The 27,348-nt window shown below is 37.1% G+C and overlaps 1 protein-coding gene across 1 annotated transcript; it reads left to right on the top strand.

Moving 5' to 3' along the window:
• Window positions 1-3,434: 3,434 nt before the first annotated feature.
• KP1 (kinesin-like protein 1) lies at window positions 3,435-21,331 on the top strand. The gene is made up of 17 exons (XM_089928828.1): window positions 3,435-3,704; window positions 3,807-3,970; window positions 7,238-7,381; window positions 7,706-8,062; window positions 9,877-9,945; window positions 12,021-12,206; window positions 12,850-12,931; window positions 13,028-13,123; window positions 13,208-13,387; window positions 13,845-13,951; window positions 14,913-15,093; window positions 15,264-15,426; window positions 16,758-17,011; window positions 18,108-18,271; window positions 18,360-18,536; window positions 20,236-20,867; window positions 20,978-21,331. Exons 1-17 carry the CDS (start codon window positions 3,584-3,586, stop codon window positions 21,132-21,134), a joined length of 3,234 nt encoding a protein of 1,077 aa, XP_089784954.1. The 5' UTR covers window positions 3,435-3,583; the 3' UTR covers window positions 21,135-21,331.
• The last annotated feature ends 6,017 nt before the right edge of the window (window positions 21,332-27,348 follow it).

The following is a 27,348-nucleotide window of genomic DNA, read 5'->3' as shown; positions in this document are numbered from 1 at the left end:
TATACTTTAGGCTTTTATGATCAGTAAAAACCTCACAAGGCTCACCATATAGATAATGTCGCCAAATCTTCAGAGCAAAAACCACTGCTGCCAACTCCAAATCATGTGTCGGATAGTTCTGCTCATATGGCTTCAGCTGTCTAGAGGCATAGGCTACTACTTTATCATTCTGCATTAGTACACAGCCCAATCCTTTCTTGGAGGCATCACTATAGATGATGAAACCCCCAGTACTGGTTGGCAAGGTAAGAATAGGAGCAGATACCAGCCTTTGCTTTAGCTCTTGAAAACTTTGCTCACAATCTTCACTACATACAAACTTTGCTCGTTTCTGGGTCAGACGAGTCAAAGGAGTAGCGATCCGAGAGAATCTTTCCACAAATCTTCTATAATAACCAGCCAAACCCAAGAAGCTTCTGATTTCAGTGACATTTGTAGGACGAGGCCAATCCACCACTGCTTCTATTTTCTTTGGGTCCACTGACATCCCATCTTTTGAGATTACATGACCAAGAAATGCAATACTATCCAGCCAGAAATCACATTTGCTTAGTTTGGCATATAATCTATTCTCCTGAAGAATCTGTAATACCATTTTCAAGTGATCTTCATGTTCTTCTTTGCTCTTAGAATAGATCAGTATATCATCAATGAAAACAATAACAAACTGATCCAAATACTGCTTAAAGATCCTGTTCATCAGATCCATAAAAGCAGCTGGCGCATTGGTTAGTCCAAATGGCATAACTAAAAATTCATAGTGCCCATACCTGGTTCGAAATGCAGTTTTCGGCACATCATCTGCTAGGATTTTCAATTGATGATACCTAGATCGCAGATCTATCTTGGAGAAGACTTGGGCACCTTGTAGCTGATCAAATAAATCATCAATCCGGGGCAGAGGATATTTGTTTTTCACTATCACCTTGTTCAACTCTCGATAATCAATACACAGCCGCATACTTCCATCCTTCTTCTTGACAAATAGTACAGGAGCTCCCTATGGTGAAACACTCGAACGGATGAATTTCTTCTCTAGAAGTTCCTGTAGCTGAACCTTCAACTCTCTCAGCTCTGCCGGGGCCATCCGATAAGGAGCCTTCGAGATAGGCCCAACACCCGGTAAGAGATCGATCCGAAAATCAATCTCCCGATCAGGAGGTAATCCAGGTAGATCATCAGGAAATACTTCTGGATACTCTCTCACAATAGGGATATCCTCTAGCCTTGTTTCTTTTGTAGTGTCTACCACACAAGCTAGGTAGGCCTGACACCCCTTTCTGAGGGCCTTCCTTGCACTCATTGCAGAGATAATGTGCAAAGAGGGATTCTTAGTGGGTGCATCACCCTGATAGAAGATTTCCTCTGCGAGGCACGTGAGGCACCTAGTGCCCACGTGGGGGCCACATGAGGGGGGAACATGGGGCTCCCCTGCCAGATATTGTCCGGTTCTGGAGTTTCACGCAAGCGTCCTTCACCCCTCTCCGGTTTTGTTTTCCACCCAAAACGCGTCTGCAGGTTTTGGAGACACCCGCCTCATATGCCCAGGCTCTGGAACGAGTCTTTCCGATGTGGGATTATTGGGCCTCACAGGTCGTAGTAACGGAGAGGTCCGGCCGAGGCCAACCGAGCCTTCGGCGGAGTCTGAGATTGGGTCAGTTCTGACTCAGTTCTGAGCATGGTTGTGGTCCTACCCGGTCGGTGTTGATAATCCTTTGTCCTGAGTTGGACGACCCACTTTGCCCCCCATCAGTGATATTAGGGGAAATATACTCAAATGTAACATGGGCGCGAAAATTATCAAGGGACTAGCTTCACCCATTGCTATTGCCTCTCTATGTTACGTATCTTCCTAACCAGATGCATATATAGGTTATTTCTCATCAACAGTAGGCCGTTTAAGTTCAAAAAATTGGCCTTAAGCACAATTGCTCTTGTTTTTTGTTAATGCTATCATGGGACTATATTTTGTACTCAATGGCCTATTGCACATGTAATGATAAATCATCAATGCTATCCACTTTTTGAACATGCCACTCAACAATGCCAGATTCAACAACTTGCTATGGATTCATGGCATTTGTCTAGCCAAATTGTTTGCCCGTGATGGAAGGCAAATGTCTTCCTGTCTCCAATTGACACTTGTATAGACACAATGACACATGCATGTTACCTATTAAGAACATGCACGCACTTGTTCGCAAATTTTTTTTTCCAATCCAATCGTCACTTTTCCCTATCCAGATAATAAGTAAACAAGCAATTCTTGATTAAAACGTTTCATGCCAGATGCAAAGATAAATAAGCATGGAATTGATTCGAGAGGAGGTCATGTATCAAGAGCTTGGGAAGCATTCCGTGATCAAAGGCCAGGGATCATGCTTCAAAGCCAAGCCATGAGTTGTTAACAAAGTGATTCGGTGTCGGTGAAATAAAGAGGCCTCTCTTTTGACTAGCTAATGGTAGACAGCCGGTATTATTCCGTGCTCAATGGCGAAGCCCGCGTGCGCAGTAATTTGAATTCGTGGACGTGGTGGATCCCAACGGTCGAACTGGGGCGTGCGATCCCAATCATTTCAAACCTCTAGACCGCGTCGTCGACTCCCTCGCGTTCCCCATCAGATACGCCCCATCGTATCTCGGTCCCACCGTGCTTCATCAGACGGTCAAATTTAAATTACACGTAGCAGTCCTACACCGGATCGCTCCCCGCTCACCCTTTCCTGTTATATTATCCGGTCTTGGATACCGTGTCCTCAAAGACATCAGAACAGAATCTATTTCCACCTACATGGCGCTTAATAATTGCTTGGTTTTGAAAAGGTCGGCCATGCGGGGACACGGGATCAGGTCAAATGGGGTACTTAACGACGTTATCAGAAGGAGCAATGCCACGAGGCCCAAAAAAATTGACACCAAATAGGTTCTCCTCATCTACGAGATCTAATTGGGTTGCTGTGATTCATACTTTCGTTGCATCTTAGATCGGCTGCAAAGGGAGAACCAAGCTGCTTCACGGTATGTCACAAGGTCAAATATTTTTGGGCCCCTTAACTCGCTCCCTTCACGGTATTTCAACCGACTGGACGGAGAAACACCGTTAACGTCTTACTTTTGAATCTCTTGGGTTTTTAAATGGCTTTGTCAGCACGACGGTAGCTGCTGGTAAACAAACAAAAGCTGCAGCAGCAGGCCCACGTGTATTCAAAAAATTTTAAGAACAAAATCGCCACGCACGTGCACGTTTCGTCTTGACATTCGCAAGAACAAGTGTTTGCTATTCCATTCCAGGTAGCAGACGCTGGAAAAATTTCAACCATCACTGAACTCCCACTTCGCATTTAATAAACCGACCGATTTGGTTTTCGAATGCCCTCCCTCGCACACTCCACGAGAACCCTGCCTCTCTTTCATCACCTTTCTCCGCTCCTCTGTTCTTAGTTTTGGATCCGTGGGGAGAGCGAGCTCAAGTGGACGACAACCGAGACTATTTCCGGAGGCCTAGATCTCTCCGGCAAAACTCCGGGAAACGCGTTGGAATTGGATCCTCGAGATCACTTCGTTTCCGGTGGTGGGGACTGCCATGGCGTCTTCTGGCAGGAGCTTTGGTTTGCGAGGCGGCGGAATGGGGTTGAAGGCCTTTAAGCTCACTGCGGAGGAGAGCATCAGCGATGAGATGGCTCTTAGAAAGGCGGAAGAAGCTGGTATGGATTTATCCATCTTGGAAACGGCGGGGTTCCATCTTTACCCTGCCTCCTCTTCCGCTTAATTAAATAAGCGAAGATCTTTATTGTTTCTAATTTTAGCTTCAAGGAGGTTCGAAGCGGCACGATGGCTGAGGCAAATGGATCGGGGTGCCTCGGAAAGCCTGCCGACAGAGCCGTCGGAGGAGGAGTTCTGCCTCGCATTGCGCAATGGCCTGATCCTCTGTAACGTCCTCAACAGAGTCAATGCTGGCGCCGTTCCAAAGGTATATACCGTAAACTTTTAGAGTTTAGTTCGTTGTTTCCGCTTCTTGTCTTTTGCTTTTTCATTTCTTTTTTTGATCCTCCAGGACAAAGATTCTTGAATACTTTGACTTCTTGATGTTTAGCTCGATTGGGCCGATGCCCTCTTCTTGGTTATTCACTTGCCTTGTGATGGAGTGGTGATTAGATTTATCAATCAACTTAGTCATTTCTTATTTGTCATGGTGGAAGTTCGACGTTATTTTCATGTGTTGGACTTGTTTAAGTAATAATTTAATATTTCACATGAAAAATTGCAGTGGTGTCGGGTGAAACTTGTTGGCGGGTGTTTATGCCGTTCTAATTTGTAATATGTATGATTTTGTTTCTCGTCTATGGCATGAGGCTAATGTGTTAGCAAACTGCTATCCCCAACAAAAGCTTAAAACAGACAAATATAACAGGGTAGATATTGAATTATTTTGTTTGACAGCACCTATTTAGTTTAGATTGGATGTTTGTCTTTGTGAACAGTCCTATCCTTTAGGTGCAGCTTAGAATTCTTGGTGAAATAATTGATTGGAGGGATTGCTAAGTAAAGTACTATGCTTGAAGGTTTTTCTCTTTAGAGAGAATTGGGTATGGCAGACACAAGCATCCTTTCTAAAAGGCATCATAAATTCATGTGATTGGCTTCTATTGATATAGAATTATGATTAGTTCAGGTAAGATGAGAAAGAAGTCATAGAGTTAGTGCATGTTTGGTGTTGTTTTTGTCTGTGTTAAGATTCTCTTTTGGAAGATCTTTCATGTAGTTTTTTGAATAGAAGCATTTCGTTGAAGGTTTGGTGTTTGGTAACCATGATTGCAGTAGTACTTCTTTGGTCGCATCATTGATAATGTTGATGCAAGCGTGTTGGAGACTTCGATATCGATAGGGTTTGGTGCTGAGAAATATTCAATGATTCAGGCTTGATTTAGGCTGACCTGCCCCAATCTGGTGTAATCCAGGTGGTTTGAACCAGTTACCAAAATCAGCATGTAATGAGCCTCGCTGTACTGGTTCTTGACTAGTATGCAGTTGGTATGCCAATTATTCGAATGGTGGTTTTAAAATTATAGGATCATAAGACACAACTTGGAGCAATTTTGAGTGAGAATAGGATGGTTTCATGGCCTTCTGTTTCCCATGTATTAGGCCAAAACACAATGTAGTCAATCTTTTGGGATTAACAATGAGGGTTTAGATTAGGTCCAAATATTGGGGGTTTGGATGAGGTGTAGATATGGTTGTGTCTAAGTAAAATTTTGGTCCATAAATCCCTACCAAAATGAGAAAGAAACAAGAAATCACCATGAAGTTGTTGAACTTGTTATGTTGAATATATTGGAGTAGTAGTTTTATAACCAGAAGAGAGGGGCTTGCTTCACATCATTGCTAATTTCCATTTTTCGGTTTTTGTTTTTGAAAATATGGAAACTGAGGCAAAACACTCATTTGGTCATCCCGTTTCATATCTGATTTTTCTGAAAACTCTTTTCTAGTTTCTGAAAAAGTGAAAGCTCTTGGGACTTGCTTTCACCTTATTGTTTTTTTAAATGGGAACCACACATAACCACAACCACTGTCTTTGTAGCCACTTCCACCACCATCTGTCTTGAACCCTTCCACCGCTCATATTTGCCATCGCTGCTTGCCAGCCTTAATTGTAGGTCCTGGCACCACCACTAGTGTAGCCGTCACAAGCAGCTGCCACAATCACTGCCATCGCCACGACTCAAGTGACTACCAAATAAGTTTTGGGTTTTGATTTTCAAAAAAAATGGTTTTGGTTTTCAAAATTGGAAATTGGAGGTGATGCCAAAATGTAACCTATTTTTTTAGCTTCCTGTTGGAGCTACTTTATATTTAATTTTGATATTTTTTCCATAATTAACTTTACCAAGCCTTGTTTTAAAATCAATGCACCTTTTATCTTTAAAAGTCTTAAAATAACATTTCCTAATCAATATTAAAACAACTCAAAACAGGGATTAAGTTTTGTGAGCCAGTGATATGTCGGTTTGACATTGGAACAGTACATATTGTGTTGTGTTATCCCACACTAGTTGGCATGCATTAGCATGCACTCAGCATCATTATAGAGCTCCTTATCCATAAGACACTGACATGATGTGTGCTGCTCTATGCTGAACTGCATCGGACAATAGTCGATAGCTTGAAAATTCTTTTGTAGCTGGACCACTTGGACTAGAGATGAGATTGTGCAAGTAAACACACCAAAGGTAATAGGCGTGGCATACTACAGGGCAGTTGTAATTGCAATGAAGCAAAATTTAATTAAAGGTGGTCAGAGGAAAATATCTAAAATATGGTCACATTTTTGTTCTTATTGACAATGGAAATGGCCATTCTAGTGGAGCACATTTTAAAGCAGGCAATGGCAATATTACTTGGAGCTTATCAAGAAATTCAGAGGGCCAATACAAGTCAATAGAAACTCCTTCTAGAGGGGCAAGTACATCATGTTAGCAAACGACCAAGTAAAGATGGCATTATTTTAGATGAAGTTGTAATATGATTAACAATTTGAGATCAAACTTGATAATTAAAATATTTTTATTTTGGTTGGCTTCCAAGCATACTAAGTCATGGAAAATCCAAAAATAGACTTCATTGCAGAAAAGGTACCATATGATGAAATCATAGATTTTGGAATAAATATGAAATATCAAGTACCGACATCTCTGTGAGAACATCATGCAGGACTAAGCTTGAAGAAACTTAGATCCGTTTGAGCATCTCTAAGTCAAGACAGAGTGGGAGTGCTAAAATGTAATTCTACATTGATGTCTCACTAGCTTTTGCTATTTTAGCCTGTCATGTGTAATCGATGCAGAAAATCCTTACATCCATGTATTGATACAGTGAATATCTTACAATGTATATTACTCTAGTTTTTTGGTTCTCCTCAGGTTGATAAGCAGGTATTGGGTGCTCAATACAATATTCAAGTGTATAATAGCATGTACAAACTTGCGCTCCATAAGGGACAATAACAAGGGAAAGTGCTTCCTGTGATTAGCTATTTATCAATCCCATGGTTAGCTACGTCTGTATGTACCTGCAGGCATTTGTTGTATGCTTGTACATTCTATCTCTTGTCAGAATGTCAGATCTTTTCCACTGTTGATGTTATGCTGCATGTTAGTATAGAAGTCTAACACCATGATGGGTTTGTTTGCTATTTTGTAACAACATCTCATTGCTGATAGATTTGATTCAATAGGTTGTAGAGAATCCTGTTATCACTGTTGAATCTACTGATGGAGCAGCTCAATCAGCAATTCAGTATTTTGAGAACATGAGGAATTTCCTTGTTGCAGTTGGTGAAATGAAGCTTTTGACATTTGAAGCATCGGATCTAGAAAAGGTATGTCTTAACCTAGAACAAATCATCATAGTCAGAAAAAGGGAAAAAAAACTTGGTGATCTTTCTCAAGAACCGACTAATTTATCTAAGACATTGGTTTGATCTGGTCTGAGTGAGAGAATGAACCAATGCTGTCTTAGTAAAAGAACCATTGGGCCAGTAAAAACAATTATTTTAATTGTCTGAACTCTGAAGAATGTGAATGACTTCTTTATTGGGCATGTACATTTAATCAACATAATTGTATTCAGTGTTCATTAATTCATTTCATTTCATTTCAATTCAATTTTTCATCTTGATTTAAATATTGCAATATATTTGCAGGGAGGATCATCAATTAAGGTTGTCGATTGTATCCTTTGTCTCAAAGGGTACCATAAGTGGAAACTAGCTGGTGGAATAGGGGTCTGGAGGTATGGTGGGCTTGTAAAGATTACATCATCAAGCAAGGGTTCTCCTTCCTCTTTGCTCGATGGTACTTCTGCTGAATTATATGATGCTTCAACTTTGCCACAAAACCAACAGCTACTGGAAATACTTGATTTAGTTGCTGAGGTTTCCCTCGAAGAGTCCAATGCAGCTAATTCTCTCAGTCTCCTCTTTGATCAGTTTGGGCTTAGACTTCTACAGGCTTTTCTTTCACAATACACTGAGGCAGAGGACATACCTTTGAATGAAACGGTAGGTAAGATACCATTTCTTTTGTTTCACAGTTTTGCAGTGTTTCTCCATTCTCATCATAAAAGTTTCCCTTGCTATGCTTGAAATTTTATATTGTTAATATGTATGCCAAAGATTTATCTAAGAAACGATTGCTAAAAGGAAATTGTAACTTTGTTTGCTCATCAAGATGGCTTAATGTTAATAAGAATTATGAGTAAAGCATTTATTTTCTGAGAAATATGATGGGATTGCCACTTCCCAATCTGGAACACAGAACCTCTCCTTAGCAAACCAGCAGACCCAATTCTTGTTGTCTTGGATAAAGTAAAACTCAGTCATAGTAATCTTCATCATTAACTTATAATTCATACATCGCAAAGGATCAGATATTCCCTTTATTATTCATTCATCAGAAAGCAAAAGTACTTCCCTATGCAATTGCAATTTTAGAGGAAAAAATATTTTCCAAAATTTGAAAATTGAACTTGCACTGTAAACATACATGACTTTTAAAAAAATTAATATTTGAATTTTGTAAACTTTTACATCATTATGATCTTACAACTTGTACTCCTAGTTAAATCCTTTGCTCCTCGGTAATGGTTGCATGAACATAATGTTCATAACAAACATTTCTTCAGGAAGCTGACATGATTGAATATGATCCATTGTCACCGTCATGAAAAAAAGATAATCATTTTTGGAAAATATAATCCATGAACTAACATGACAAAGTTTCATTATTTTTAAAACGCTGGCATGCAATTGAACTGAAGATGGTATCATCGAAATTGACATAAAATGTGATTTTAGCCATAAAAATTAGCAAAAACTTGATGAAGCAAACTTGCTATAGATTGTTAAAAGGTTGTTATATTCTCTGAATAGAGCATCAAAGATGGTGTATGACCAAATGGACTTCTAAATTCTTGACATCAAGAATGTAATTGTGGGCATGTGGAGGTTGGGATGCAAAGCACATATTGGTCCAGACTGCTACGGTACTTTCTTTACTTCCAATGATCTTTGAAGTTGCTGGTCTAGGCATATTGAGTGGACTTTCCAAAGGTCTTATGGCAAGCATATCACTGGGTCTCTCATAAATCAAAGGGTCTGAGTCAACTAAATACAGCAGCATGAGGTAGCTGGACCATATACAGAAGGTCTAAAGTTCATGGGCCTGAGATGCTTATTTTGTACCCCAACTAAAATTTGAAGAGACCGTTTTCAGGGAGATTGCAATATATACTTACAAAGTCTAGCCAAATAGGACTCAATATACTATGGGTATGATATACCACTAAGGGTTGCTCTATTGAACTGATATATAGCTTTGTTCAATCCGAACATTGCACAAACAAATAGAGAAAAAAAAATACTAATCTAGTAAGATCTGTAGTAGCATAGTGTACATTCACTATAGCAAGTAAAAAGTGCTAGATTACTTTTCCCATAGAGCAGGCTATTCAACAAATTCTGTTTTAGATGTACAGCTCATTTGTCTGAAATTTACAAATGCTATCAGGACAGGCACATGGACATGCATTTAAATAAGTATATTTAGTTGGCCACAGGATGCAAACTTTAATGCAGTATAAAAATAACTGGCTATGTTGGCATGCTTGTAAACTGGTTCATGGCAACTGTAGCTATCAAATTAGGCATGTTGCTCATATTTGATTGTGTAAATTTACATGTCTTATCTGTGCCAGAAATACTGCAGTTTTCTCTCTTATAAATCTAAACGTTTCATGGGCAAGTCTTTGCACTCATGCTTTCCCTTTGTTCCATCAAATAATCTAAACTGTCTAATTTGGCTTTTTATGTTGTAGCTCATTGATTGGGTGCTTGAGCAAGCTGTTAAAGAGTTTTATATGCTGCTTGTGTCTCGAAGAAATCAGGTAACCATATAACAGTCATTTATGCACCTCTATGATTCTGGAAATGTTTGTTTTGGGCAACATAAGAGTGTGTCGTAACAGATTCTGATCAGTTTCTCTTACAGTTATCAGACTAGGGAATAATGATTGAAAGAGGCTAAAACCTGAAGAAGAGAAAACTACAGACAGCACTTCTTTTTGCACCAAGAAAAGGATGTTGATAATGGAATTAATAGTTGATAAATTCTTTAGTTGAAAGTGGTATCATGGTGACCACAATTTCTTCAGTGATCCTTGTATTAATAATATTTGCATCTTTTGTGCTAAATTAATCATTAAACATGCTGGTTTGAAATAAATTCAATTTTCTTTTCCAGTGGTACTGAGTAGCAGTCAAAAATTTGTATTACTTTCTAAAATTGGAAAAAAAATCTGCTATTTGTATGGTTATTTTAGTTGTTACAGATTGTTGAAAATTAGCCATTCTTTAATGCAGTAGCTGATATCCATGGCAGAACATATTAACTGTTTAAGATAATTAGACATCCGATTTATGTTATTATAGTTAAGATCCAGATTGACATGTCAATGGAAGTATGTCATAGAAGCAAGCTGATCTGAACATGGGCCAAGCTGTAGACCTAGGCCTGTGGCTTGATTTTGGATCTGAAACATAGGATCGATTCCTGAATCCAGTCAAATATGTCTAACACAACTATAATCAGTCAAGTAAACTCAGTTATAAAAGGTTTAATATGTCCAAGCTATCTCATAAAAATTTGGATCTGGTTAAACACAACTTCACCGAGTAAGAATGGGTTGATTCTAGGTTCAGATCCTCAACCTGTGAGACTAATTAAGAACTGGACCCAACTTGACTTAACACCCTACTTTTCAATAACAAAGTGTGGTGGAGGACTGCAATGCAAAGGGGATAGAGGGAGTGCAACTTTCTTTTATTGCTGGATGACTACAACAGCATGGTTCAATGTTTTTTTTTAATGTTCTGATTTTTTTTCCAGGGAAAATAAACTGGTTGACATACAGATATTGCAAAACTTCAAAGCATGTGTTCTGTAAATGCTATAGCATGAGTCCATATTACGTGTATGTAGTTATGGCATAAAAATAAAATGATAGATACGTATATATGGAGGAATGTTTAGTTGCATTTTACATGTATCATATAGAAGTATACTTGTCTGTTACATATGGAAGCATGCATTGTCTGCATGGAGATTAACAATTTAATACCTTTTAGATATCACAAAAGATGATTAGTTAGTAGATATAAAAGATTATTAGTAATGAGCTGTTGAGCAAACTTGGTTTCTTAGAAATTGTTATTAGAGGTAATTAGCTTATATGGTTAACTGAGAGTCTGCTAAGCCTCTTCAAGTTCCCTTTGTAGGCTGTTTACGTTTTTGTCTTGTTGCTTTGCGATACATGTCCTGATAAGATTACAGATTTAAATCATTTTTTCTGTCATTACAATCTAGTTTGATTGAGTGGTAATATCTGTTCTTTTTGCATGTTTTTGAGAAATCCATCAGTGTTGGGTGTTGGTTTGTCTTAGGTACTAGCTAAGACCCAAAAAAGGGCAACAAAACAACCAATTATAGAGATCCTAGCCGAGATACAAACCAAAAGAAACACAAAGAAATGATCTAAAAAACATGATACAAACAAGAAGAGCAGCACCTGGTGACTGGTTCTTGTTTTATCTTAATTAGTCAGTCCATTTGAACATGTAGCAGTAATTAGCTGATTAACTGTAAAAGTTTTAGGCATCCAAGCGATGGCATGATAACTGAGTGTTTAGGACCGCTCTACCAGCGCTGGTGGGAGTTGCAATCAAATTCCTTTCAAGAGAGTGGCCAGTTATGATTCATTATATTTATTGTGCTGTAAACTTGTGAGAATGTAACAGCCATACTGGAGTGGCATGAATTTTTTCTTCCAAGAAGCATTTAATTGATCATGCTAATCTGCAATAAGTGCTATCGTTAAATCCTGAAATATTCCATTAATTGCTAGCTATGGTGCAAAATCTAGGTTGTTTCTTTGTCTTTGATCGCTTTTGATACCTTCACCAGCTAGGGTTGCTTTTGAAGAGAACGCTGAAGGACTGCAGCAAAACTATATCAAAGCCAGAGTTAGTTGAGACTGTTCTTAAAGAAAATAGTTGTCTCTTGTCTTCATTCTCAAAGTTTTGTTTCTGTGGTGGTCGTGCAAATGCTGACAAAGAGGAAAGGCTTGCATATCAGCAGAAGGAACTAGAGGTAAAGACATTATCTGTTAAACTAACCAATTCACCAGGATTGTCAGATATATAACATATTATGGATATGCATGATTTCTTTGGGGCCATGTTTATTGACATTTGGTGTGACTCAGTCACATGTTTGGCATTTTGACGATGTCAGATTCCTAGTCTGTGGAAAGCATGCCAAGGTCCAGGAGTAATTTTGAAAATATTACATAAAAAATTCCTTAAAATTTTGTAACAGTTAGTTAATAATTATGCTAGTGAAACAACGGGAAGGATGGGAGGACAACAACAATCAAAATCATCAGCAAGCCAGCAATAGAAGAAACAGCAATAAAAACAACATTAACTGATAATCCATGATTACTTCATGAAGTAGTTGTGAAGGATAAAACAGCTAGGGAACACTGAATTATTATACAATCTGTGAGTGAATTATTTATCTGTTGACATTTGGAAGAACCATATAGGTATTAAGATTTTGATAATAATTAGAAATTGCCTAGAAGAGCCAACAACAACAATCAGTATCAGCGGCCACAGCAGCAGCAACAACAACAATACAAGTTACAACAAACAACTTGGTGCTTGTTTGTTATAATCTGCAATTCTCATTTCTTGGAGCTACAGTAACCATCTTATTTTAAAATTTTCAGAAGTTGAAATTCTCCTTGTATGAAATGAAAGTTAAAGTTGAATGCAGTCGGACAAAATGGGAAGAGGATCTTAAGAAGCTTGGTGAGAAAATGAAATTGTTATGACTTCTTTTTTGTATTTTTTGAAATATATTAATTCATCATTTGACTTCATTTAGTGTCGTTGTTATTATTTTAGAACACCATATACAATGCCTCCAAGTGAACACTTCTTCCTACTATAAATTGCTTGAGGAAAATCGTATGCTTCACAATCAGGTGCAAGATCTTAAAGGTAACTACTGATTTTTCCTGTGTTCAATCTCTTATTAGTTCATATAGATCAAAAGCTTATTTGGTAAAATGGAATTCTACACAGGTAACATTCGGGTATACTGTCGAGTGAGGCCTTTCTTATCAAATCAATGTGATGGAAAATCTACTATTGATCATATTGGAGAAAATGGAAGTATAATGATTGTGAACCCTCAAAAGCAAGGGAAGGATGCAAGGAAGATATTTTCATTCAACAAAGTATTTGGAGCTAATGCCATGCAAAGTATGTTATAACTTTCAGACTTGGGCTTTTGCTTGGTAGTCATGGTTTGATTAGCTAAATATAGTTTATGAAGGATTCATGTTGTAAGGATAAAAACACATTGTTTAGAGTGCACAAATAAAAAATACCATTGGTTGTTTTAATTCTTTGCTGTCATGGAAATACACTCTTCAATGATTCAAAACTAATAAAATGCATGGAAAAAATTCTGGCAAAAGAGAAAACTGCATTGATACAAAGTATGAGACGGGGAGGAATAAGTTGTTCTACAACAGTTCTAATTTTTCTATGAGGTCGGGATGCATTTTAATAATATGCTTTATCTGTAGCATCAAAATCTTCACTTTCTTTATTGATCTCTTTAAAATTAGTATCGGTAAACATGATTTTCGTCTATATTAGGTTGTTCATATTTGATTTTTTTTATAAAAATTAATGATGGTTTGATTTCTGGCAGTTGAAGTGTTTGCTGATACCCAACCTTTGATCAGATCTGTAATGGATGGTTACAACGTCTGTATCTTTGCATATGGACAAACAGGCTCTGGGAAGACATATACAATGGTACGATCATTTAGAATACTCTGCATGCATGCACATTTGCATGTCTGTGTTGGTGCTGTTGGCTGCATGTCTGGATATCGGCTTTGACATTAGGATGTGCACACAGACACGTGTGTGCATGCATGCCTGTGAACAGAAACAGATCAATACACACACAAGGCATGCATCAGACTACTTTTATATGAAACCAGAGCTCTTTAATGCTTGATGCTACCTTGTGATAAAATATTATTTTGGTTCCTCAAATGAATTGATTTTCCCCTTCTTTTTTTTTGTTGTTGTTGTTTGAGGATAAAATTGTGTATCGACATGAGCATACTGCTATGAGCACACATGATAAAATGCTTGATGCTAGAGAGACGTCCTATGAAACAAAGTTATTGATCCTCCTTCTGCTGATTTGATTAGATGTTAATTTTCTTTCGAAAAATGTTTTGAATAGAGAGCGTTTTACCTTCTCCGGCTTGATCTTTATGGTTGTTGCCAATGGGACTTTAGTCTGCTGGTTGGGACCTATCTCCTAAGTGCTTGTGCTGGGAGAGGTCCTGACTTTAAGTCACTAACATGACAATTCCACAATTATTATCGAAAGAGACAAAAGATTTTTGTGATTATTACCTGAGGTTATTACAATTACTTGTAATGGATGGGGTAAATTAATCAGTGTTCATTCTGTGATCCATTCTTTTGATTCTGTTTATGGCAAAGCAATTTTTCTACATATAAGCTCTGCAATGTTTATACACACCAACATAAGATTTTATAAGTTCTGAATTTTTCGGCCTCTTTAATACCACATCCATATTTGTTCAGAGTCCTTGCAGTGTCAACATTTTTCTACAGTTAAACCTTATTAGGCTATTGCTGGCATGGCAATGCATTTAACACAGGAAATTTGTAATTCTTGAAACAAACATTATCTTGAGATCACACTTTAGTAATGCCCAGTTTTGCTTTCTAGAGTGGTCCAGACATGACAACAGAGGAAACGTGGGGTGTGAACTATCGAGCACTTAATGATCTATTCTGCATATCAAGATCAAGGGCTGATATCATCTCATATGATGTGAGTATCCAGATGATTGAGATATACAATGAACAAGTGAGGGATCTTTTGGTGGCTCATGGTTCTAACAGAAGATATCCTTTTCTACTATTTATAGTTTTATAATGATTTTTTTCCCTTGGTTGCAAAAATAACAATTAAGTTGTGAATATTTTTGCCCTTAAAACATTCATACTGTGACATTATGAGGTAGACAACTTGATTTATGTGTGTTGGATTTTGGCACTTTCCTGACCTTTAATACATTAGAGATACGAAACAATTCTCAATTAAATGGACTCAACATACCTGACGCAAGCTTGGTTCCTGTTAAATGTACTCAAGATGTTCTGGAATTAATGAAAATTGGCCAGGGAAATCGTGCAGTTGGCGCTACTGCACTAAATGAACGCAGCAGCCGGTCTCACAGGTACTTCCAAATGATCATTAGTTTTCATTACCTCTCAAAATTGTCAAGGATGATCCTCTAATATTTTGTAAAGCAGTTATCTCCTCGTTCATGTGGTGTAATCTAAAAGCCATGAAAGTGCTGTACTCAATTTAGTTTACAAAAAAACATAAAAGTAGCGTGGCCTATTATCAGATCTTACTCATGCTCTAGCTCATTCTTCAGGGTTGTAAGTATCATGGGAAATGGAAACTATCTGGTTATGATACATTTAGTCTGTTTTTGTTTTCTTTTTATAAACTGACCATCATGAATGCCCCTTATTAATTAGTACAGCATGGGCATCACTTTTAAGTCTGCATTTGTGGGGACGAAGCTATAACAAACAACATCATGCATAACTGACAAAAAGCAATGACTTATATTTTGATTTGACAGTAAAGCATAAATAAGCAACACCGGTTGTTTTGGAACTAATTGCAGTGCTTAGCCTATAGGCTCCACATGGCATGCATGAATATCTAAATATCTATGGACGCTGACATTTTGGTAGTAAAATATCCATGATAATTTTGCAGAAAGAAGAGATACTTTTTCATAATGATGATCTTAAAAACTGATCGCTATCTAACACACAGACAGTTTCAAAAACTGCCCTCATTTGGTTCTGATGAAAAATGTTACTTCAATATCGATATACACTCAAACTTTTTCAACTCTAAATATAAGATCTATAAGTATTAAAGTTATCTAGAAGTTCTAGTGAAGCTAAGAGGAACTATTGGCACCATGGTCTGCTGAACCGACCGGTACTGGTCGGTTCAGCCCGTACCATACCGGTACCGACAGGCACTGGTACGGCACGGCTATTGAAATCGGTTCTAACCCAATCTGGGTCGGAACCGATCGGTTCATGGCCTGTACTGGTGCAAACCGGCTCGGTTCGCACCCGTACATACCCGTACCGGTCGGTTCACACTAGTGCATACCTGTATTGGTGCCAACCAATCGGTTCACACCGGTACGGGGTGTTCTTCACGGGAGACAGTTGTGGCACTTTCGGTATGGTATCGGTTCGGCTCGGTTCGGTACCGGTACCATACCGGTACCGGACTACACCGATACGTCGGCACGGTCGGTACGGCGAACCTTGATTGGCACAGTACATAAAAACTTAGGTGATTAAAAAAAAAACATTTTTGATTAGGCAATCATGATGGCAGAAAGATTACTTGATCATCAATGTTAGTATTATATTTCCTGTTTAACAAACAGATGCATTTATACCTACTTCAATGAATTCTCTCTGCACAGTGCTCATAATTGTCTGATGATTCTCCTCTTTTCTCCAGTGTGTTGACAGTTCATGTTCAAGGCAGAGAATTAGAGACTGATTCTATCCTAAGAGGCTGCCTTCATCTGGTAGATCTTGCAGGAAGTGAAAGGGTGGATAAGTCTGAAGCTACTGGAGAAAGATTAAGGGAAGCTCAGCACATAAATAGATCACTTTCTGCACTAGGAGATGTTATCTCTGCACTTGCGCAGAAAAGTTCCCACATTCCCTATAGAAATAGCAAACTTACGCAAGTACTGCAAGATGCTCTAGGTACTGAAAATTTCTATAACTTCCAATAGACTTTTTGAACATCACTCCTGCTAAAATTCGTGGCAATCACAGGATGCTTTCAAATTTTATCGTCTTTTCAGGTTTCTTCCTATAATTGACCTCAAGCTAACACATACAGGAACAAATTGCTTATATACCAAACTGTTCCAGATTGATGATATAGGGCAACTTATAAATCTGTGAATCCCATTCACAGAAGCTATTTTTTATTTTCTGGGAGCTCAAAATGGTTATTACTTTTTCTATTTTTTCTGATGCCATTATTGCTTTGCATAAAGGTCATGACATTTTAGTTATATGGTGCAAATAAAAATTCTAAAATCAGCCAGCATGATTGTTTGTGCTCTTAATAATAGACTAATTTTTTATTCTGCAGATAGATCTTTTCAAGAGAAAGTCCAGAATTATACTTTTTTGCGAAAATAAGTTTTGCATTCATATATTTTTAGGGTCAGATAATTAGTAGGTAGTCTATCTGGATAAGCGGCATGCCTACAGATATGGTTCTTAGCAATGTAGGCACAATAAAGCCAGGAGGCAAGCTTTGTACCTTTACTATCAGTTTCAACAATTTCTTCCTAAAAAAATTAAATTGGAAGGCATCGGCACATGAAAATCTTGAACAGATTTAAATAGTCCTTTTTGTTCTAAATAAGATGTTCGAAAGATTAGTTTCCCTTGAAAAGTTGTGAAATTCCTGCATATGCCACAGGCGGGTTGGTGAAACTTGTTCCTTTCAGAACAATGGATTTATTTTCTCAGTATGGCACAGGGTACTTTTTCAGTAGACAATTAAACAGAAAAAAGCACCCGCACTGTATGAAGCACCCGCCTAAGCAAAAAAAAAAAAGAAAAAAAAAAGGAAAAAAAGAAGAAGAAGAAAAAGAAGAAAAAAGCTAAGTTTTTTCAGACTGACGAAGCAATGCAGTCTATAGAAAAAAACTAGCAATAAAATTATATCTTCTAAAACTTGTTTTGTAGCTTATCTCAATGTCATTATTCATCAGGTTACTCTCTTCATTGTTCTTATCATGTTTTTGTTTTTTATTTTATGTTTTTATTTTTTTTAATGCAGGTGGGCAGGCTAAGACTTTGATGTTTGTACATGTAAATCCAGAAGTTAATGCTTTTGGAGAAACAATTAGCTCACTTAAGTTTGCAGAGCGTGTTGCCTCTGTAGAGCTTGGGGCAGCTCGTGCTAATAAGGAAGCTGGTGAAGTTAGAGAACTTAAAGAGGAGGTTTGCCCTCTTGTATCTTGAGCCAATTCAGGGTTAAGCATAACTGCTTATTGGTAGAATACTAAATATGATGTTCCTTCTTGCTCAGATCTCTAAACTGAAATCAGCATTAGAAAGTAAAGAATCTGAAATGGCACAACTGAAAGATTACTGCCAGATCGCTTTGGAGGAGCAAAATTCAAAAGTAAGATCACCTTATACTAACAGCAGCAACTCAAAACTTGAAGGCACTCAACAACAAACAGGCAATGTTAGAATGACGGAGGTATCTTGCACATCCTTAAACAACTTTCAGCATAAATTACTATGTAACTCAGTTCTAAGATTAATTGGGTTAGAGGGTTGTGCTTCAAATTAGGTTATCATGCACTGTAGAAATCAATGCAATTTCATTTATTTGAACTTGTATTCCTCTCTCCATCTGGACACCTTCCTCGAATAAAGGTGACTTTGAGGATTCCTGTCTTCACTGCATGAGTTAAAATTGCATGATTAATAAAGTAGGTTTTCATCTTTTTCAATTGTAGAAAAATGTAGGTTGTGTAGATGCCAACAATTTCCTGTAGGGTTCCTTGGCAGGCATCTTTCTTTCTAATAGTTATTTTGGACAGGATTTAATCACCAATTCAGAAGGTTGGTGTCAGATTAAGAGTGGTTGTAATATACCATGACCACCCCTATGGCCAACTTAGCATATATGAGATAAAGCTTGCTGGTTCATCCGATGACATAACCTTCTAGGCATGCTAATTGCATAGCTTAATGAGGAATCAGTCTTCAATTACAAATTAGAAAACTACTTGATATCTTCCGCCTGTTTATTTGTGGTGTTTGATAATTTCCGTAGCAAGTGCATTCATGCATAATGTTATTATTTATGGAGTGCCATATTACTGAACTTTGTATTGGAAATTCATGCTTAAATAAGAGATGGTTTTCACTTGGTGACGATTGAGGCTTGATAGACAGAAAAGAATAGTAATGTTATTAATGTAAAGGGTAACATTTGGTCTTGTGCAATCCTCTCATTATTTGTAAACTTGGTTAAATAGTCTAAACTCCATTCAAATTTTGATTAATCATAAGTAAGAGCCAGGAATCTTGAGATAGTTGCAGTGATAGGTTTTCTTAGTTTTCGCATATATGTAAAAATATTCTTGTTGAAGTCAATGGATATTACTTTTGGAACCTAGGACCATTAGCCAGCCTTTTTTACTGCTGAAAACCCTTGGTAATTCAGAAGGAAAGCACAGCAGGCCTGATATCATTCATGCTTAAGAAATCTTCTAGTGAAGAAAAGAAAGCTGCTATGCAATTAACCAGAAATCGGAGAAAATTTCTAAGAAGTATCACTAAATCTCTATCTCAACCAGTACAGCACAAGGCATATTTATTTGACTTGTAAGGAGGTAGCTATGCAGAAGGTAGCTGTTCCTGCTCTTGCAAGCAAATGTTATTGACTTGTAAACAACTTCGCAAGAAAAAAATTTAAAAGATAACTTGTTTGACAAACAGTGACCTAATTACTGATATAAAGCATGCAAAATAAACAACTATAAATGAGATCAAAGTCTAACAGTTTCAGATAAACTTGCTGCTCAAGTAATTCATCCTGGTTCTACATCACTTCTTGATGTCAATCCTTATAAAATTGGTCCAGATTCTCTGCAAAACCAACTTTAGTTATGGGAGGCTAACTACTGGGTAGGAGATGTACATACTATGTTCATGCAAGTGAAGATAACCCTCCAAGGTGCTTCTAAACTAGTAAAGATTAAGAAGGCAAAGGCATGCTGTCGTGAGCAGTATTCATGATCTGGGCTCACGTTCTAAGATAGAGTCAATTAAACTGTGGGCATGACGAGCAAAGGAACCAAGAAAAAAATAGCGTGTGAGCATTTATGAACAAGTGAATAAAACGAGTTCTAACATATGAACTTTTTCTCTTTTATGCTGCTGTGCAGTTCAGAAGCTGTTCATCAGGAAAGAAGAGAAGGCCCCGTTGTTCCTCTGCATTGTTCAATAAAGAACTTGATGCACAATCACCTTGTAATGCTGAATTGAGCTACCGCAGCTCCGTTATGCTGAGGTCCCCATCTCCTCCACTAAGAAGATCATTATCCACTGACCGTGCTGCCATCATTAAGAGCAAGCCTAAGATTGTAAGCATCGATGATAGGCCCGTATCAAGATTGCAGTTTCCAGATAAATCATCCATTAACAGACCTAGTGCCACAAAATCATCAGCAGCAGCAAATAGGAGTTTGGGCGGATGTTGGAACCCTCAAGAGATTAGCAATTTAAGGACAGCCTTCGCTGAACATGAAGAAAAGCAACTCAAGTCAGCACTTGGTGTCAGACAAGGTGGCATCAGGAAGAATATGGCAGAGAGTAGGATCAAGTCAAAGCATCAGCAACCATTTGGGTCTCAAAGGTTCGACTTTGATAGTAAAGGGAGGGTAGAGTCACATAAGAAGAGCAATTTTTATGAAACAGAAAATGAGTGTAGCCTTATCGAATCTCCTGTACATGGTAGTCCTCGGGCAAAGCAGCTAAAGCATCACACGACAAGAATCTCCCAAAATGTTGAACCTAGGTATTTTTTTCTTCTCAAACACACCAGTTTGCTGCCTCTCCTTTGCACTTGTCATTATTAATGGATGGTGATGTATGTTTACTACGAAAAGGTGGTTGTGTTTGTTTCAGGGCCTTCGTTCAGGCGGTGACGCCGCTGTCAAGCGGAAGGCATGAGAACAAGACTCAAAATGGTGCAGTTCACAATGGAAAGGAAAGCACAGACACTACTGAACCTCACTTCAGACGTAGCAGATCATTGCCTCGTGGAAAATTTACAGAGTCTTGAGATTTCAACCTTCCACCATATTTACATTTAGTGCGTGGGATGGTCAATACTTTTGATGATTAATTATGTATTCAAGTTGTATTAATTGAACAATTGCATTATTCTTTGAATACACTGAAATTAGTATGCTAGCTATAGGCGGTCTGTTTAGTAGTTAACAATAAGCATAAGCCATTTGGGTGCAGGTGTTTGATTCAGTGAGCACTTTGATGATACTTCGGATTTCCTTGGTTCTGGGTCTTGAAGGCAGATGCTAAATCTGTTAATTTTAAGTTGCTAGATAAAATGAGTGTCACGTCCCAAACCTATCATCCGGGTCGGCTATATGACATGGTTGCATACTCTCTGAAAATTTATCACAATCTCAAAATTAGATCTCAATTCATAAAAACCGACAAAACCGATTCAATTATAAAGTTTAATCATTCAATCACTATTAGTGATGCTCTATTTATTTATTTTTTTTATGTGATCTCAACTATAGTCAAGCAACCATAGTCAAGTATTAAGCTACTTGTAATCTGCAACTCTGAAAAAAAGGGGTTATGAATTTTATAGCTCAGTAAAAATTTCGAACTATAATATCATGAGTAATAAGAAAATAATTAATTAGCTATTTTAGATAAAATGAATATCGTATCAATACTTGGAAAGCTCATACAAACAAAGGCGTGCGCATATATATATATATATATATATATATCAATGTATCTAATTGTTCAACAACAATTTTTTATATCATTTCATTTGTTTCTCATTAATTTATTTTTCATATTTCTCATTGATTAACTTTTGATTTTGGACTAACTAAGATCATGATTCAGTCCAAGATTGACAAAATTCCACGTATAAGCCCTTAGAGGCAATCCCCACGTATAAGCCCATGGGCACTATTCCATGCTTAAGCTCGTGGAAGCTATCTCCATGCATTAGCTTATGGGTGCTATACTATGCTTAAGCCCATAGAGGCTATCCCATGCATAAGCTCATGGAGGCTATCCCATGCGTTAGCTTATGAGCGCTATTCCATAATGAGGTTATTTCAAACCATATCTTGTTTGTTTGATTTATATGTTACTCTTGTTAAATCAATTACCACTTATATAATGAATTTCTCTCAAATTCAAAGTATCTTTGTTTACATAATCATGTTCTCAATATCTGATACGTATAATAACCATACGAACATATTTTTACTAGAAATCATATAAAACATATCATCACATGCCAAACCAAATATATCGATATAATTCTCACGATGCAAATCCAGCAGTACAGATCAATAAACACACACACACACACATATATATGGTGACCGAGTACAGGGATTCTTATCTATATCGTAATCTAACATAGCTACAACACTGCCAATCCACACCTAATATGTCCAGTCAATTTAATATCAATATAACACTAACTTATCCCTTATCAATCACTCGCCACATTTATGAATCAATTATTCAGTAATTCCTTAGTTTTAGAGTTCTAATATTTGATATAATCCATTTTTTCTATGCTCCTTTAATTAAAAATTAAAATAAAAGGTCATGGTCTTGCATTGATTTAGAACTAGAGTATAGGATCTCGTTGGGCTCCTTCCAGTTTGGATGACTGTAGCCTCATACAAAATTAGGACTAACTATGAAAATAGATTTGTATAGGAAGATACACGAGGCCAACTAGATGACAATGCCCAATTGTTCGAATTGGTCGGCACAACGTATCCAATTCATCTTATCAAGAAATATATATTCAATTAAGAAAAAGGTAATAGATTAGGGTTTATCAATTATGGATTCAATGGTAGATGACAACAGTCGAGTGCATGATAGATAGGGTCGACTAGATAGTAGCGTCTGATGATTTGGGTCGAACCAAGCAAATCATGAAACAAGAATCAGACTATGGTACAAGTAACACAATAGAAATTTATGATGATAGAGTTTAACGATACTTGTGATGATCTGCTAAGGTTAGCGTGACAGGTGGTTCAAGCAATACTAAACTAGGACCCTCTATTAGGGTCAACTTGGTTCCACAAAGGAAACATCTGGGACCCTCTTGCTGGGTCCATAGAACTATATAAAGAGAGATAAATTAATAAGGTTTGTGCTAGGGTCACTTACGTTTGTTCACCTAAAGATCACTAGGTTTAGTTGGGCAAATTTGCCACACCTATCAAAACCATTTTAAAAAAGAATAAATTACTTGCTATTCACTATTTAAAATCTAAATATAAATTAAAAACCTCTAAGCAACTCGAAATAGACTTGAGCAGACTTCAAGTCCCGACTAGGTAAATCGGACTAGAATCTACAAATCAAGAAGAGAGAGAATAGTTGCACCAAAGATGAAACCTCTCTTTCGATTTTTCTTTTATTTATATATTTTATTTAATTAATTTTTTTCTCTATCTTTTTTCTCTCTTTCTTCTTTTTCCTTCTCTTTTTCTCCTTTCTTCTCTTCTTTTCTCTTCTTTTTCTTTCTTTCTTCTTCATCGCCCTTTCCCCTCTTCTTTAGCGAGAGAGGGGTCTAAACCTGCCCCACCGAGAAACAAGAGAAGGGAGGAAAGGACCTCTAGTCTAGATCTGACCGGAACCGAACCGAAAAGAACCAGACCGGAACCGGAACCGTGTCTCACAGTTCTTAACCGAACCGAAACCTTGAGGAATACGGTTCGGTTAAGGTTCCAAGTTTGATGGAACCGAACCGGAACCGAAATCGGCGGTTCGGTTCCGGTTCAAACCGAAAAAAAAAGAAATGAAATGAAAAGAATGGTGCCATCTCCCTTAAAATTCAAACGGTCACATGACCATTTGAATTTCCAAATGGCCCCTAAATTTTTTTTTTACTTTTTCATCCAAAAGACAATTTTACCCCTCCTAACAACTAAAAACCAGCTAGTTTGAGGGGTATTTTGGAAAATGAAAATTACCCCCAACACTATATATACATCTCCAAATCAATTTTTTCACCACACCACTCAATCTTCCAATCTCTTTCTCTCAATTTTTCACTCTCTCAATTATTCAATCTATTCCAATTCTCTACACATTCCATAACTTAATTGTTTTTCTCTCAAAATTCAAATAAATTTTGAGAAAAAAATAATTACCTTCCACATAATTTTGTCATATAAAATTTCTTCCCATATTTTTATTTTTTCCAATCCAATTATCAAAAATGTCTTCCTTCCGCTCAATAAAGGCAAGAAAAAATATGTTCCAAACCCAAATTCTTGGGATCCAAATTACATTCCTCCATCAATTTCCGAATCAAATCTTTCCTTTAATGTTGAGTGCTATAATATGCCCAATACTTTCGATCCAAATTACCGATCCTCTTCTATTGATGAGTTCGATTTAACTCAATCTTCCGAAGATATTGATCCAAATTATGAGGCAAATCCATAAGAATTGCATCCAAATGCAGCTACTCAAGAAAGTCATTCCACAGTTCCGCCATCAAATCCACAATAAAAAAAAAGGGCTTCAAAATCCGACATATTTGTCAAGCATTTCAAGAAAGTACAACTTTCAGATGGTTCATGGCAAGTAATTTGCAACTACTGTAGCCATACATTCAAATTTAAACTCGGTGGTGGATATGGATCGTTCACCAAGCACCTTAACAGCAAGCATACAGCAGAAGTAGGCATCGATCGCTCACAAACACAAATGACCGGGTACACTGCATCTAGTTCTTCTCCTCAATTATTTCAATATAATGATGCAAAATATAGGGATTCATTAGCAAAAATGGTTTCAGCAATGCATTTGTCATTTTTATTTTCTGAACATCCTGAATATGTTGCTATGACTCAAGAAGCTTTACAACCTGCTGCTAAACAAATTCGTAGGACTACACTCGTACGTGCCATAGTTAAATTATATAAAAAAGGCAAGCATGATTTATCTGAATTTTTTTTATCTTTTAATGGAAATGTTTCTTTGTGTTTTAATATATAGAGTGATCATTAGCAAGTCCATTCATACATGGGTATCACATGTCATTGGATCGATGATGAATGGCAAATGCAAAAAAGACTTATTGCTTTTAGAGGTTTTGATGAAAGACTACTGAAAATATTTGGAAACTAATAAAGTATGTTTTGGACGAGTATAATTTATTTTATATAGTATTTTCAATTTCTTATGATAATGCATCATCAAATACTGCTTCAATTTCTTATCTTGAAAAACTTTGCAAACCCTCATTTGGTGGTAAATATTTTCATATACGATGTGCATGTCACGTTTTAAATTTATGTGTTCAAGATGCTTTAAAATTTCTTAGTCAGTATCTTCAGCCAATTAAAAATGTGTTAGAGTATATATGGTTTCGTCCACAAATTATGAAGGAGTGGTTTTCTTTTTGTCGGCTTCATAATATGAGGCCAAAAAAATTTTCTTAAGATGTTCCAAATCGTTGGAATTCCATGTATGAACTTTTAAATGAAACTTTTCCTTACAAAGAATTATTATGTACTTTTATTGCAAATAATATTTCTTGTGTGGTTTTATTTCGCCAGCAGTGGGATGTTTGCAAAAAAATTATGATTGTTTTAAAAAATTTTAATGATGCCACTAATAATTTATCTGGTATTTATTATCCTACTGCTCATTTACTTATTTTAGAATGTTATAATATTGCTGATGCTATTAAAACTTTTGAGAAAGATAATGATTTGCAAGCTCCTATTTCTGCGATGAAAGTGAAGTGGCTTAATTATTATAAAAATATTCCACCTCTTAATCTTGTTGCATCTATTTTTGATCCACGTAGTAAATTAGATGGTTTGACAGATTATTTGCATGCATATTATAGTTGTTTAGATCTTTTTGAAGAAGATATTGATGTTTTAAATATTATTTTTATTGTTAAAAATAATATTATTAATTTATATAATAAGTACAATGCAAAATATAGTAAGAATGTCACCCCTCAACAATCCAGTAATATTGAAGGCATTGGAGATGTTGCAAATCTTAGTGCTACATAGCAAATGATTTTGCAACGCCAAAAGCGCCCGAGGAGTTCATCAGGTTCCAGTGTGGAACTTGATTATTATCTAACCACTTCTTTTGAGTTTGGTGATAGCATTTCAGATCAGCAATTTCCAATATTAAAGTGGTAGAAGGAGCATTCAAACCAATTTCCAGTCCTCCTAGCAATTGCTAAGGAGATTTTAGCTTGCCCGTGCTCAACCGTTGCTGTTGAGCAAACATTCAGTGCTGGAGGTCAAATCTTAGATGAGCGACGATCTTGTTTAAGGCCGAATAACTTAGAAGCTCAAGCATGTGTTGATGATTGGAGAAAGGCAGAATGTAGATTACAAGATAACACATTTGAGGACAGTGAAGACTTATTTGATATTGGAAATAGCGGATCGTCTACAGCCGGTAGCAATGGTGTGATTGATCATTGGTGTAAGGGGGTTAATTGCTCAACCATGAATGTAAGTGAACTACGAGAGCTTTGACTCCTCTAAACCTCAAGAGGATACGTAGGTAGCTTAATTTTAATTAAGTTCAAGCCCAATTTTTTTCTTTTTTTCATTTATAATAAAATAAATTAGTTCCAAATTTATTTAATGTAACTTATTATTATTTTTATAATGTTATCTAGTTGTATTATTAAAATTTAGTTTGATAAAATAATAAAATAAGGTACAAATTATCATTTTGTATTAATTACACAATCTATTTGTATTTATAATTTTTTTCTAAATTAATTACACAATCCATTTTTTTTCAAAATTTTATAATTTATGTTGAAAAATCGGAATCGAAATCATCTAAAATCGGAACCGGAACCGGAACCGAACCGACTATTTTCGGTTACGGTTAAGGTTCTAGATTTTTGTGGAACCGGAATTGATGGTTCTCGAACCGGAACCGGCGGTTCTAGAACCATCGTTAGGGCTACTCTAGTCTGGCAGCGGCTGTGGCCGAGGGCCGACGACACGGTGGAATGACCACCAGGTAAGTGATCTTCCCCTTTTTCTTCTTTTTTTTCTTATTCCAGCGACTCTTTGCCAGATTCCGGCCATTGCCAGGTTGATCGAGAGGAGGGGGAGATATGGGAGGCCTTACCTTGCTCCGAGGAGGCGTTGTGGCTGCGATTCTGGTGGCACAAAGACAGGGCACAATGAGCCCAAGCAGAAGAAAGAAGAGGAAGAAGAAAGGAAGGGAGGGAGAGGAGAAGGGAGAAA

This window comes from Phoenix dactylifera, chromosome 2 (assembly GCF_051530095.1).
Source record: "Phoenix dactylifera cultivar Ajwa chromosome 2, Ajwa_hap1_PhDact_Kaust_v1.1, whole genome shotgun sequence".
NCBI lineage: Eukaryota > Viridiplantae > Streptophyta > Magnoliopsida > Arecales > Arecaceae > Phoenix > Phoenix dactylifera.
Note: the sequence above shows the minus strand (reverse complement) of the source record. Positions and strands in the feature narration are given on the sequence as shown.

Coding starts and splice junctions, on each gene's coding strand:
- KP1 (XM_089928828.1), top strand. CDS start 3,584: ATGGCGTCTTCTGGCAGGAGCTTTGGTTTGCGAGGCGGCGGAATGGGG. Junction 3,971..7,237: donor ATGCTGGCGCCGTTCCAAAG/GTATATACCGTA, acceptor TTGATTCAATAG/GTTGTAGAGAATCCTGTTAT. Junction 15,427..16,757: donor CGCAGCAGCCGGTCTCACAG/GTACTTCCAAAT, acceptor TCTTTTCTCCAG/TGTGTTGACAGTTCATGTTC.